This window comes from Scyliorhinus canicula, chromosome 8 (assembly GCF_902713615.1).
Source record: "Scyliorhinus canicula chromosome 8, sScyCan1.1, whole genome shotgun sequence".
Taxonomy (NCBI): domain Eukaryota; kingdom Metazoa; phylum Chordata; class Chondrichthyes; order Carcharhiniformes; family Scyliorhinidae; genus Scyliorhinus; species Scyliorhinus canicula.
In genome coordinates this window covers 56,007,864-56,022,415 of record NC_052153.1, presented here as the reverse complement: position 1 = coordinate 56,022,415, position 14,552 = coordinate 56,007,864, and the positions used below count along the sequence as shown (strand labels likewise).

Genomic DNA, 14,552 nt, shown 5'->3' with positions numbered 1-14,552 from the left:
GACCACCTCTGGTACACAGTTCTCCAGTCACCTGGTCAGGATTTTTGCGAGTATTTTCGCATACACATTGAGCAGCGAAATGGGCCTGTAGGATCGGTATTCAGTTGGTCCTTTGTCTTTTTTGAGTATCAGTGATAATAGTGGCTTGTGTCAGCATTGGAGTGAGAGTGCAACTCACTAGTGAGTCTGCAAACATCTCCCGCAAATGCTGGGCCAGTGCTGCCATAAATATTTTGTAGAAGTCCACTGGAAAACCCATCTGGTCCTGGCGCCTACCCCGCATGCATGGAGCTGATGCTCTCCACGACTTCTCCCAGTTCTAGCGGTGCTTCCTGCCCCCTCCTCCCATCTTCCTTTGTGACTGGCATGTTCGTCAAAAACTTGCCGAACTTCCTCTACGTTTGCGGGCCATGTGCAGTGCCAAGGTTACAACAGTTAAAATCCAGCTGATTGAAAACCAATTTTGAGATGCTGAATTTTAATGGCAATGCATTGTAGAAATCAAAGTAACATTTAGAAAAGTTATCAATGATTTTTATCTGACCTCAGAAATGAAAGACACAGGTTCAGATAACTTGTTGGGAAAATAATTTGCTGTAACAACTGATCTGAATTCATTGTTCTTTGAGGTCAGCTTGGGGTCAGTAAGATTAACACATGAGAAGAACTTTTCCCCACCTGTGTAGATAAGAATAATAAATCAGGGACTAAATTGGGTATGAGAGTGGCCGACAAAGTGGTTATAAAATTTGATACCAACAATTCAGGTAGCTCTTTGATTTTCTTTTTATTGATGTATATAATGACAGTAACATATTGGAAACAGGCAGGGAATATAATCACTGGTATTGGTTGTAACGTGAGTTGAGGAGTTGAACCATCTTCCAGTTTTAATGCTTTGGCAGCATAACTGATCCTTCCTGAGAGACCTGAAAATCAAAGATGAGCATCATTAGAACACAATTTTTTGAACTGACTGCAAGTAAAATTATCTTCCACTGCAACAATCACAAATATAGGGGGAAAATTGCAACTATCTAAGGCAGGAACTGACAATATCGGATTGGCATCCATAATACGGTTTGCTTAGCTTTCCTGAAAGGTAGATTGAGTGCAGATATGTAACAGGCGGCTAACCCATTGTTGCCAATTGTCTGCACCTACCACTCCCACCCCTACTTTGAATCCCAGAGAGAAGGTCAGGCATGTTAAAACTGCTAGGTTCTGGGTTAGTGTCAGGGCATGGCAAAAATTGAAGCATTGCTTCTGGCTCTCCAAATGACTGGAAAAAAGGCATTAGGACGATTTTAATACCAGAAACCTAAATAGGTTTGCCCATGTGACTCACCACCTTGGCAGTGTCAGGGGTTTGCAACCTCATGTCTTAACCCTCTCCATTTGGCAGCAGCAGGCAGCCCCACAAAACTGGTGAGGTCCTTTCTAACACATGCATACAAGGTCCCAATGATATTGTTGGAATCTAACTGCAGGCTGTTTTTACCAGGAGGTGTCGTGGGAAGCAACGGCGACTTTCCCAGCAAAAGCAACTTAAAGGCAAAGTGGAACAGTGCCAGCTGGGGCACGAAAAGCCACTTTTTAAAACTTTACTTTCCTGGAAAAATAAAGGAGTGAAACTAGTGCTTTATTTTCTCTGAAGTTCAGATATTATTACATTGACAAAGCAACCATTTTATATGCAGCAAAATCTCATAAAGCAGCTGAGATGAATGACCAGTTGAGCTGTTTTTGATTAAGAAAATACCAAGCACAAACACCAAGCACAAATACAAAGTACAATGAAATATTTACCATGAGCCAGGGCTTAAATCTATCCATGAGACAACACCTCTGACAATGCAGTATTTCTTCTGCACTGAAGCATCGGCAGAGATTATATACTCAATTCTGGAATGGGATTGCGTGCGCCCACCAATCTACAAAGGCGAGAGTACCACAAGTTCATATTCTCTCCACAAGGACCAGGATTTTTAGGGTGGGGAGTGTTAGTTGTCTGGAGGTGGGACTTTTGTCCATCACCCAGGAGAAAGTCCCGCCTCAAGAGAGTGACCGACCTTTAAAATGTTATATGAACAAAGACTTGAAGAATGATCGGTTTCCTCACTACCTCAGTCAAGCTCAAAGTCCGGCTCATTTGCACTTGTTAGAAATAACATTCATACTCAGGGACCACGCTCTGGAAACAGAAGTAACGTGTTCAAGTCCTGCGCCTTTTCTGAATTACCAGGAAACATGGGAACATAGTTTCCTATTGCTTCCGACACAGCAACAACTTCGCTAACCAGAGTCGAATTAACCAATCAGCACTCTTTTTAGCCCGTGGTATAAACTTCTATGTTCGTTTTGAAATTTGGCATTTTTACATTGTTTTGATGAGGACCAGACCAAAAAACCCTGCAGCACGTCTCACATTTAAGTAAGATTCCTTCTCTTTTCTTGGAGCAATTGACTTATGTTAGGTAATGGTTCCACAGACACCAGCAATCCTCTGACATCTTCACCCATGTGGCCTTTCTCATTGTGTGAGCTTAAATAATGTGCTGAGGAGGCAAACTGACTGAGTGCCCACCTTAACTCCATTACATTATATATGTAATTAAATAACCACATCGATCCCATAAAGAGATAATGGGCAGAATCTTCAGTTTCTGGAGACTTCAGTCCCATGGCTGGAGAGGAGGTTGGAGTGACTTCCCCTGGAGAGTGGAGTGGATCAACATGCGAGATCTTGCATTGTCCAGGTTGAATCTCATAGCGGGGCGAGCAGCAAGTGACCCGCCCGGCACTTACCATATAGGCTCAGTCCAGATGTCATCATACAATGGCACCCAGACAGACATTTTACCCCCCCCCCCCCCCATTACACAGTCCCACCAGAGGTCCTGCCTTGGTCTCACTCCCCTGTGCCCAGCCTTGGCACAGCTTGAGCTACAGGCAGCCAATATCTCTCAGTGACGGTGTGAAAGGAAGACTAAAGCAGCATCTACTGTCCTTAAAGTCCAGGAGGGTGTCAACCTCGCCCATGCCACTTACCTACAGCTGTGTAAATGAATATTCTAAGTTCCCACTGGCGGGCATTTAATTTGGAGGGGAAACAAAATTCCAGTGTGCTGGCCTTTCAATGAGCATTCATTTAAAATTAAAAAAATAAATAAATTTAGAGTACCCAATTATATTTTCACAATTGAGGGGAAATTTACTGTGGCCAATCCATTTAACCTGCACATCTTTGGGTTATGGGGTGAAACCCATGCAAACACAGGCAAACTCCACACGGACAGTGATCCAGGGCTGGGATTCAAACCCGGGTCCTCAGCGCCGTAGGCAGCAATGCTAACCATTGTGCCAAGTGCCGCCCCTTCAATGAGCATTCATGAGAGGCAAATAGGATTCCTGATATAGCTCCGTGGTACACTCGACTCACCTTTAAGCCAGCGTGAAATTCAAGAGAACAAGATTAAAAACTAATTTCCCCGCAATCGGAAAATTGATTTCTGGCCTCCCGCCAAAACCTGCTCCCGTGCCCGCTGCCCGTCACGATTCCCACTGCTGGTGGGAGCAGAGTACAGGAAGATTGATCAGCCAAAAATGAGAACTGGACAGAAGATTTGTTCAATTTCTTCCCAGTTGAAATAATACATTAAGAGCAGAATGTAATTCCTCTTCTGGGAACAGGCTGGCGGTTGGGGATCCTATAAAACCAAGTGGGTAGGTGTGGGGTGCAACTGGAAATGTCCTTTGTTTGGGTACCAGGTGCTGTTTGTTGACCAAAGTGACATTCACAGCACACACAATCTTTTGAAGGGAATTATGGCAGATGCTATATTGGTGAAGACGGTAACTATGCATTGTGAAAGGACATGGTAACTACATAGACAAACAGATGTCAGTCAACACACAATGCTGATTTGACGCCAGCGAAGCCATTTCTGAGCTCTGCACTGCAACCAAAGTCCTCGCACAGCTAGACACATGTTCAGTAATAGAAAGGCCCCACCCTGAGCCTCCCCGCCTGCACCACCGCTAATTAAAGGAATTATCAACTATTTACAGGTTCAGAATCATAGAATTGCTATGGTACCGAAGGAGGCCATTTGGCCCATCGTCTCTGCACTGGCTTTCCAAATGAGCGTTACGGCAGAGTACCATTCTCCTGCCTTTTCCCTGCACATTGTTTCTATTCAAGTGATCATCTAATGCCCCTTTGAATGCCTCGTTTTCATTTTTCATTTCAAATTTTAATTTCATTTTCAATTTTCATTTCATTCATTTTCATTTCATTTGATTGAACTTTCCCCCACCACACTTCCAGGCAGTGCATTCCATGCCCAAGAGAGTTGTGTATGAAAACATATTTTCGCACATCACATTTGCTTCGTTTATAAATCACGTTAAATCTGTGCCCTCTCATTCTTGATCCTTTTATGAGTGGAAACAGTTTTGCCCTATCTAATCTTGCCAGCCCCCTCTCAATCAAATCCCCCAAGCCTTCTGATCGCTGGAACCATCCTGGTAAACCTCTTCTGCACCCTCTCCAATGTGTTCACGTCTTTCCTATAGTGTGGCTCCCAGAACTCGATACAATGCTCCAGCTGATAGCTAACTAAAGTCATGTATAAGTTCAGCATAACCTCCTTGGTCTTCTACTCTAAGCCCCTATTAATAAAGCCCAGAATACTGCATATATTATTAACTGCTCCTGCCACTTTCAATGATCTATGCACATGTACAACCAGGTCCTTCTGCTCCTGCAACCCCGTAAGAATTTACTCCTTATTTTATATTGTCTGTCAATGTTTTTCCTATCAAAATACATCACCTCACACTTCTCCGCTTTGAACTTCATCTGCCATCTATCTGCCCATTCCACCAACTTGTCTATGTCCTTTTGAAGTTCTACACTGTCCTCTTCACAATTTACAATACTTTCAAGTTTTGCATCATCTGTATTCTTTTAAATTGTCCCCCGCACACCGAGATACAGATCATAGAATTTACAGTGCAGAAGGAGGCCATTCGGCCCATCAAGAGCACCCCAACCAAGCCCACACTCCAGCCTATCACCATAACCCAGTAACCCCATCTATCCCCTTTTTGGACACTAAGGGCAATTTAGCATGGCCAATCCACCTAACCCGCACATCTTTGGATGGTGGGAGGAAACCGCAGCACCCGGAGGAAACCCACGCAGACATGGGGAGAACGTGCAGACTCCGCACACTAGTGACCCAAGCCGGGAATCGAACCTGGGACCCTGGAACTGTGAAGCGACAGTGTTGACCACTGTGCTACCGTGCTGCCCATTAATATATATCAGGAAAAGCAAGGATCGCAATACTGACCCTTGGGGAACACCACCACAATCCTTCCTCCAGCCCGAAAAATATATATTGACCATTATTCTCTGCTTTCTATTATTCAACCAGCTTGGTATCCACGTTGCTACTGTCCCTTTATTCCATGAGCTATAGCTTTTCTCAAGTCTATTGTATGGCACTGTAGTGAATGCCTTCTGAAAGCCCATGGACATCACATCAACAGCATTACCCTCATCAACCCATTCTGTTACCTCTTCAAAATATTCCAACAAGTTAAACATGATTTCCCCTTTAGAAGTCCATGCTGACTCTTGTTAAGCAACCCACATTTTTCCATGTGACTACTGATTTTATCCCGAACATTTTATTCTGAAAGCTTCCCCTCCACTAATGTTAAACTAACTGGCCAGGTAATGCTGGTTAATTTGTTCTGGCTGTTGCTTCAATTTTTAGAAGAATTTGATGCTTTCTATAGTTGTTTTAAGTTAATAAGATTTGTATGCAAGTGCTAATGGAGCTTTTGCTGACAAGGCTTCTGCACAAATTAGTTCCTCCCAATCAAGGATGCATGTCTTGGCATTCCCCTAGGAATACTGCATGACTGAGAATGAACAGATGCCACACAGAGCAGGACAGACTGCTGGAAGAGGGAGGAGGACAAGGTTCTCAGCAGAAGGCTATATTCATCTAGGTTGTTAAGGGAGAAATTCTGCTGCCCGAGTGTGATAAGGCCAGGGGAGTCCAACAAGCTTCTTAAAAGTCCTTTATTTCAGCAACTGCATCATACATTCACAGGACCCGGTTACCTTTCACTGGGTCCTCATTCCTCTTTACCTGGCTCTACAGCTGCCTGCCTTATTGTGCTAGTGCTGGGTCAACTCAGTCCAACTGAGCACGGGGAACAATCTTCCCCAGCTGGATGAGTCCTGTGCAGGTTCCTACAGGTTATTACACTGAGCCTCAGTAAAGTGTGTGAAATATTGTGCGTCAATAAGGACTGAAATCTGCTACCTACTGCAGCCATAACTTAGAACCAGGCAAGGGCACCCTTGCCAATGGCTTTGAAGGTGACTGCGATGATGAGCTTGGAGTTGGAGATATTGCAACATAATTTTGCTGGCCACAGTTGAAAAAGGCAGGTCACAGATTCTCTATTCAAACGAGGCTTAACAATATAGCCTGTTTCTTGTCAGAGAGAAGCAGGTGGAATGAATGGCTTTGTGAAGAGAGCAATCTTTCCCATGGTGCGGGGTGCACTGACCGTTTGTAGGAGCCACCTCTCAACAATTCCCTATACTTGAGCCAAAAGGAATTCCACTCCCTTAGTATCCAGCTGGTGTGTGACTACTGACAGGAAATCATGGGCGTCAATGCCTGGTACCCCGCCAACAGCCCTCAGGCATTTCAGCTGTCAAGGCAAACCAAAGGATAATTTTTGGACAACAAATGCTATCCATTGACAACATGACTGATGACCCCAGTGCACAATCCTCCGCATGTATACAATGAATGCTACGCTGTCACACAAAATGTGATAAAGCAGACCACTGGCTTGTTGAAACAATGCATGTGCTGCCTGGACAGCATCCGTGAAGCCCTGCAATCATTGGAAGAGGAGGCGCCAAGGTTTGTGGGTTGTTACAGAAATCTTTTCATTGTGAGGGGACAGCCTTCGCCACCGGCTATATTGTGAGAAGCTCAGGAGCAGGAGCATAAGCATAAAGAAGGGGGAGCAGGCGGAAGTGAAAATCAGGAAGCAATTTAGATGGTGCCTTTCTGATTGGGCTGATCATGAGGAACTCATACAAATGCAATACCAGTAAACACAACCCTAATTCCCCTTTTATCAACAAGCCTGCAGTGACAGAGACGACTAATCAGATAGTCTCAATGTCAATGACAAAGAAATCCAGAGGTTTCTCACATTTGTTGGTGGTGAGGATGAAGGGAACGGGGTGAAGAGATAATTTTTGCTTTCCGGGATGAGCATGGAATAATGAGCGGTTTTGGCAGATGCAAACGAGACCCAATAGTGGATCTGGCAGTGAATGGCTAAACCAGCTGTTCACCACATTCGTTCAAATATGATTCCCTTGAACTTAAGGGAGTGGAGATGAGGGCTGTACCATGGTGAATGGGCAGGGCAAGCGGCAGTAATGTATTTAATGTAGACTAGGACATCAAACGTGGAGGTGAGGGTGTTTGAACACAACAGTAGTTGCAATTTCATGGTGGACAAAGAGCCAGAGGTTAGCCGGTTGGGGTTTTGAGAGTCTAGTTGTAAGTGAACCAGGAGAGTGAATTCTCACAGAATGGACATAGAAGACAGCGATTGGAGATGGTCTTATCTGTAACTGTTATGATATAAAGATGCTTTCCAATTCCCCCAAAATGCAAAAAAAGTTTACAAAATAAAACTGGATGCAGTGTTCAGCAAACTGTCCTTTCACTTCTGGGGCCTAGGTTCAAATTCAACCTTTGGTGCTGACTCAAAATTTAATTGCTACACAAAATCTGCTTCAACAGTTCCGAACTGGCATCCTGTGTATAAGCAGAGGTATAAAAGGATGTTGGGTGTGATAAATAGAAAAAGTAAAGCTGGTGCAGTATAAATTAGTCTGCACCATTCAGCACACGCATTTATTGAAGGTTTCACCCTCTTGAAATTTCCCTCCAATGAATAGCTTTTCACAAGTATCGACTGTTGTTCAATATATTAGATTTTCACTGCAATTCATAGAATTTGCAGTGCAGAAGGAGGCCATCCGGCCCATAGAGTCTGCACTGGCTCTTGGAAAGAGAACCCTACTTAAGCCCACGCCGCCACCCTATCCCCGTAACCCAGTAACCCCACCTAACCCCTTTCGGACACTAAGGGCAATTTATCATGGCCAATCCTCCTAACCTGCATATCATTGGACTGTGGGAGGAAACCGGAGCATCCGGAGGAAACCCACACACACACGGGGAGCAGGGTTGGCTCAAGGTACCGGCAACTCGGGCAGTCCTCCCCCCCCCTCCGGCCCCGCCCCCTCCCCCCCCGCCCCCCCTCCGGCCCCGCCCCCTCCCCCCCTCCGGCCCCCCCCCCCCGCCCCCCCTCCCCCCCTCCCGACCCCCCCCCCCCCGCCCCCCCTCCCCCCCCCTCCGGCTCCGGCCCCCTCCCCCCCTGGCCCCTTGCCCCCCCCACCGAAGGGCGCCGAAGTTCAGCTTGCCCGGGGCCCCAGCAACCCTAGGGCCGGCGCTGACGGGGAGAATGTGACCCAAGCCGGGAATCGAACCTGGGACTCTGGAGCTGTGACGCAACTGTGCTGATGCAACTGTGCTAACCATGTGCTACCCCCTAATTAATTTGGTTTGTATCTCATTTATCTCCTGTCGATGTAGTTTGGAAGGTTGACACACATCTTTTGTTCTTCAAAGGATAATATTTACAATACGTTTTGCGACAATTTCCTCCATGTGTAACAAAATGGTAAATGTGTTGTTGAAAGTGTTTTGATTTCATTATAAAAGCCCCTGAGGGGGAACCTCTAATTTTGGGGCAGGGTGAGCTTTTGTTTTGGTGCGTGCTATATCTGACTGGTAAATGTTAAGTGCTCAAACTTGGGGTGGTGGGGCAGGGGGGGGGGGAAGGAGAAAGGAGAAATTTGCTTTCATTGTGCCACTTTTACACAACCTGTGTGGTGTGCGTGGCATTCTACAATGAAGTCAGTGAAGAACGTCTTGCACTTCCTGTCCCTGGAATCGAAATAAGTCTGCCCAGTGCCAATGGATGCGGTGGTGCGCAAATGAATTTCTCCCCCATGAAGAAGTGTGCAAAAAGTGTAAAATTAAATCACATGAATGTGATAACTTTTGTTTTAAGAATATGTAAAGCACGTTCCTAGACAATAAAAGGAATGAATGTGACAAAGCTGTCACAACCACGATGATTTTAAGAATAAACAATGATGACGTCTTTTCAATTTGTTTCTAAAATGTGTCACATGAAGCCCCAAAACAGCCACCCAAGAGAGATAAATTGATATTTTACAGGCAACATCCTGGGGGTTACCATTGATCGGAAACTGAACTGGACTAGCCACATTAATACTGTGGCTACCAGGCAGGTCAAAGGCTATGAATCCTACGGCGAGTAACTCACCTCCTGACCCCCTCCCCCAAAGCCTGTCTACCATCTACAGAACACAAGTCAGGAGTGTAATGAAACATTCTCCACTTGCCTGGACGGGTGCAGCTCTAACAACATTCAAGAAGCTTGACACCATCCAGGTCAAAGCAGCCACTTGATTACTCCCCCTTCCACAAACATTCAAACCCTCCATCACCGATAAACAGTGACAGCCATGTGTGCCATCTACAAGATGCACTGCAGTAACTCACCAAGTTTCCTTAGTCAACAACTTCCAAACGCATGACCACTACCACCTGGAAGGACAAGAGCAGCAGATGCCTGGGAAGCCCACAACCTGGAGATTCCTCTCCAAGTCACTCACCATCCTGGCTTGGAAATATATCGCCGCTCCTTCACTGTCGCAACATCCTGGAACCCCCTCCCTAATATCACAGTGGGTGTACCTACACCTCAAGAACTGCAACGGTTCAGGGAAACAACTCACCACCACCTTCTGAAGGACAATAAATGCTGGCCTAACCAGCGACGCCCACATCCCATAAATGAATTTAAAACATTTTTTAGGCCCTCGGTGCTTTGCCATGTGTAGGAGAGCTTTTACTGATGGACTTTCCCTACAATTAGTGTGTGCACAGGGCCCTGTACACTCTGCCAATAGCATTTCTAGCTCTTTCCGTACAAGACAAAAGGAAATATCGGAGAGGAATGCAGGACAGACACTTGAGCAAGTTCTAAACTGGGAGAATTCATTCTTAAAATGTTTCACATTCTTATAATTTTTAGCATCAGGGGAAGTTCCACAGTTGGTACTGGTTGCCTACCTTTTGGTTTACAAAACTATGCAGGCTGCAAATCTAAAATTAAAACAAATAATGCTGTAAATATAAAGTGGGGACAATTTTCCAACTTTGGATTTTTGATAGGGACCCTCACCAGCCAAGAGACAAAGTGACCACTCTGATATGTACGGCCTGTGATTTGCTGACCATTTAAAAAAACAATGTCTTGTGCACCTGAATTTCTGATACACCATTGAATTACAGCAGAGACTCAAACCACTTTCTGGATTAAAGCAACATTATACCAATTTAGACAATTTGACAAGCACCTACAACCCCCCCCCCCCGCCCCCCAGTAGCTGTACAGGCTCTCTTTTATGCATCAAACAAGACCAACGTTTTGGGCCGCTTGTCTTACAACTGAAGAATGGGGTTTACATGCAGTCACGATACACCGAAGACAAGATGCATTCGCATTGTGATCTATGACAGCGCTGTTTGGTTGTGTTTCCAGAACTTACTCTCAAACTCTTGATGTTCTCTGCCCAATTCATGGATGCGACCTGTGGAATTGCAGTGAGAAGAATGCTCAAAGCCTTGTTTGCATTCTCCTTCATTATTTTGAGGACCTTTTCCACAGAGACCTGTAATTTAAATGACAAGAAAAGTCATCAGTTCTCCTTACTCATTTCCTGACTCATTCAAATCCATGGTGGTGTTCTTCTGTACATTGTCTCTGGCAAAATTATAAACACTTTGCAAAAGCAGTTTCTGATTTCTACATAAAATGCCAAAAGGGAATTATTCCCATCCCCTCCCCCCCAACATTACTTCCTCTGAACATACATGGTCCTTGGTTAACACAGAAACAAACAGATTCCCTGAGTATTGTAAGTAACTAAGATATAATATTCACATCATAACACTTGACAAATCAGATTTTTCTTTTGCGGGGGGGGGGGGGGGGGGGGGGGGGAGGGGGGGTTGTGATATTTCAGCTTTCACAATGTTGCAAGCTAAATCTGATGCTCCACCCATTAGTATTTGCTTTGATATGAAATGAAAGTAGAGTATTCAGTCATAGTTGGTACCAAACGTATGGTTTCCTGCTGAACTGGATACAAATAGAACTTTCACCTCTGACTCAGAAGGGCGAGAGCTCAAGTCATATTTGTGAACCTGAATACGTAGCATGGGCAGATACTTCAATTAAGTGCTGACGTAGTGTTTCATTGCCAGGCATATATTGTGTTTCAAATCAGATATTAAAATAAGGTACCATGCTCTGGTGATCTCGGTAGAATCAGGTAAATCCCATGGCATTATTTGAAGAGGAGCAAAATGTTCTCCCAACAGTGCTCCTTCGATCAATCCCACAGACCCACATCGAACAACGGTCAGTCATGCTGATTTGCTATCGGAAAAGTATTTGCTATGTTTGCTTCCTGAACGATAGTGACTGAACGTCAAAGGAAAAGTCATTGAAGATGTAGTATCAGGGTGGAGGATTACATGGGATATATGGCACAGAAAGGTCATTTTGGTTCTTTTATTCCACTCTAAGCCTCTTCCAATTTTTCCTCATATAACCATCATTATCACCTATTCCAGTGCTTTTCCAACTTTTTTGCCGGGATCCACTTGTGCCAACTGGCTGATCTTTGAAACTCACACCACGTTCGCTTACCCAGTCTATCCTGAGCCAAGGCAGTGTTTGCGACACTACCTTGCACCAGGCAACGGAGGGAAAGAAAATCATCTAGTTTTTCTGTTCTTAATCCCTATCTAGTAGCCTCTGGTGCATTGAATTTATATCAGCATAGAGTGAGGACAGGTTCAGACATGCCTGTGGTGTCCATCTATCTATAAACGTTCACTGTCCAGGGTCACACATGAAGACTAGTCACTCATGAGAAATATTGGAGGGCTGACAATTGTGAATCTGCATTCATTATAGGACATATCTCAAGGAAACAAAAAATACTGAGGAGAGGAGAACAAAGAAAGATATCACCAGGATATCACCAGCACCAAGATATCACTGTGAGAGAGCCATATGTGATTCTTGTAAATAAACCAGCCATAGATCTGAAGATGGTGACATTAAAAATCAATATTAATCAATATTGATGAATGCTGATCTTAAAAATGCCCCACAACCCACTAGTAAACTAACTATTCTGATTGTCATTAATCAGACAGGATGGATATTGAAAAGAGTTCTCTCAGATATTAATTGTTTTCTCAGATATTCAATTGTGGCATTGTGATGTATTCATGTCTCCCCAACCAGAAAACATACCATTGCAGTCACTTAGTGGAGATTGATGTCTCCAATAAATCACATCTGTGTTGGACTGGGGTTGGCACAGTAAGGAGTCTTACAACACCAAGTTAAAGGCCAACAGGTTTGTTTGGAATCACTAGCTTTCGAAGTGCAGCACCTTCATCAGGTGAGTGGATGTACCCACCTCATGAAGGAGTTGTGCTCCGAAAGCTAGTGATTCCAAACCGACCTGTTGGACTTTAACCTGGTGTTGTAAGACTTCTTGCTGTGCCCAATAATTTAGCTCTTGCTGCAAAGGCAGCTGACTGCCTCCCACTGAAGGTGACTCCACTGTTTAAGTATGATGCCACTGTTTAAAAAAGGAGGTAGACAAAAGGTGGGAAACTGTAGGCCGGTTAGCTTAACTTCTGTAGTGGGGAAAATGCTTGAATCTGTCGTTAAGGAAGAAATAGCGAGACATCTCGATAGAAATTGTCCCATTGGGCAGACGCAGCATGAGTTCATGAAAGGCAGGCAATGTTTGTCTAATTAAGGGAAATTCTTTGAGGATATTATGAGCGTGGTGGACAACGGGGACTGGTGGATGTGGTGTATCTAGATTTCCAGAAGGCATTCGACAAGGTGCCACACAAAAGACTGCTGCATAAGATATAGGTGCATAGCATTATGGGTAATGTATCAGCATGGGTAAAGGATTGATTAACTGACAGAAAGCAAAGAGTGGGCGTGGGCAATCATTGGCTAGTGGTATGCCTCAGGGATCAGTGTTGCGTCCGCAATTGTTTGCAATTTACATAGATGATCTGGAGTTGGGGGACCAAGTGTAATGTGTCAAAGTCTGCAGATGACACTAAGATGAGTGGTAGAGCCAAGTGTGCAAAGCACACAAATGTATGCAGAGGGATATAGACGGTTTAAGTGAGTGGGCAAGAGTCTGGCAGATGGAGTTCAATGTTGATAAATGTGAGGTCATCCATTTTGGTAGGAATAACATCAAAATGGACTATTATTTAAATGGTAAAAAATTGTAGCATGCTTCATGTGCAGGAGGACCTGGATGTCCTTGTGCATGAATCACAAAAAGTTGATTTGCAGGTGCAGCAAGTAATTAAGAAGGCAAATGGAATTTTGTCCTTCATTGCTAGAGGGATGGTGTTTAAAAACAGGGAGGTTATTGTTGTAGCTGTATAGGGTGCTGGTGAGGCCACACCTGGAGTACTGTGTACAGTTTTAATCTCCTTACTTGGGAAAGGATGTTCTGGCACTGCAGGGGGTGCAGAGGAGATTCACTAGGTTGATTCCAGAGTTGAGAGGATTACCTTATGAGGAGAGACTAAGTAGACTGGGACTATACTCATTGGAATTTGGAAGAATGAGGGGGGGGGATCTTATAGAGGCATGTAAACTTATGAAGGGAATAGACAGGATAGAAACAGGGAGGTTGTTTCCACTGGTGGGTAAAACTACAACTAGAGGGCATATTCCTTGTCCAGTGAAGCAGTTGAGGCTACCTCGTTGAATATTTTTAAGGCCAACGTAGATAGATATTTGAATAGTAAAGGAATTAAAGGTTACGGTGAGCTTGCGGGTAAGTGGAGCTGAGCCCACAAAAAGATCAGCCATGATCCTATTGAATGGCAGTGCAGGCTCAATGGGCCAGATGGCCTACTCCTGCTCCCAGCTCTTATGTTTTCGAAGCAGGAGGGCCAATTAGAGGCCTTCCAACTTGAAAAGATCAGCAGGCTGTAATAGGGGAAATGGAGGGAGAGGGTGCTTCAGGATGGAATTCCCACTTCAGAATAAACAAAAACTTCTATCTTGCACCAGGTTAGCACTGTCGGTGGGGAGGGGAGTGGGAGTGAGTTGCTCCACAGGGCAGCCTGCAGCTGCTGCTCTCTCCAGGCGGGGAGGGAGGGCCTAGAGTGCTGGCTGCCCCAGTCTGCAGTCAGTAGGCTGCCAATAGGCATCTAAACTGTCCCTTGCTGCCTGCAGGAACCTGGAAGCCAACTCTGCCT

The 14,552-nt window shown here is 44.7% G+C and overlaps 1 protein-coding gene across 3 annotated transcripts in view; it reads right to left on the bottom strand.

Moving 5' to 3' along the window:
* Window positions 1-768: 768 nt before the first annotated feature.
* Window positions 769-14,552, bottom strand: part of LOC119970275 (methylthioadenosine phosphorylase) — a 220,040-nt gene continuing 206,256 nt past the window's right edge. For 2 of the 3 annotated variants that reach the window (XM_038804632.1, XM_038804631.1), the window contains exons 7-9: window positions 10,772-10,894; window positions 1,810-1,934; window positions 769-929 (exon numbers count right to left, since the gene is read on the bottom strand). In XM_038804632.1, the coding sequence (XP_038660560.1) occupies window positions 788-929; window positions 1,810-1,934; window positions 10,772-10,894 (390 nt within the window). In that variant the 3' untranslated portion in view covers window positions 769-787. The remainder of the gene's footprint in view (window positions 930-1,809; window positions 1,935-10,771; window positions 10,895-14,552) is intronic. The other variant, XM_038804633.1, reaches the window with a different exon arrangement.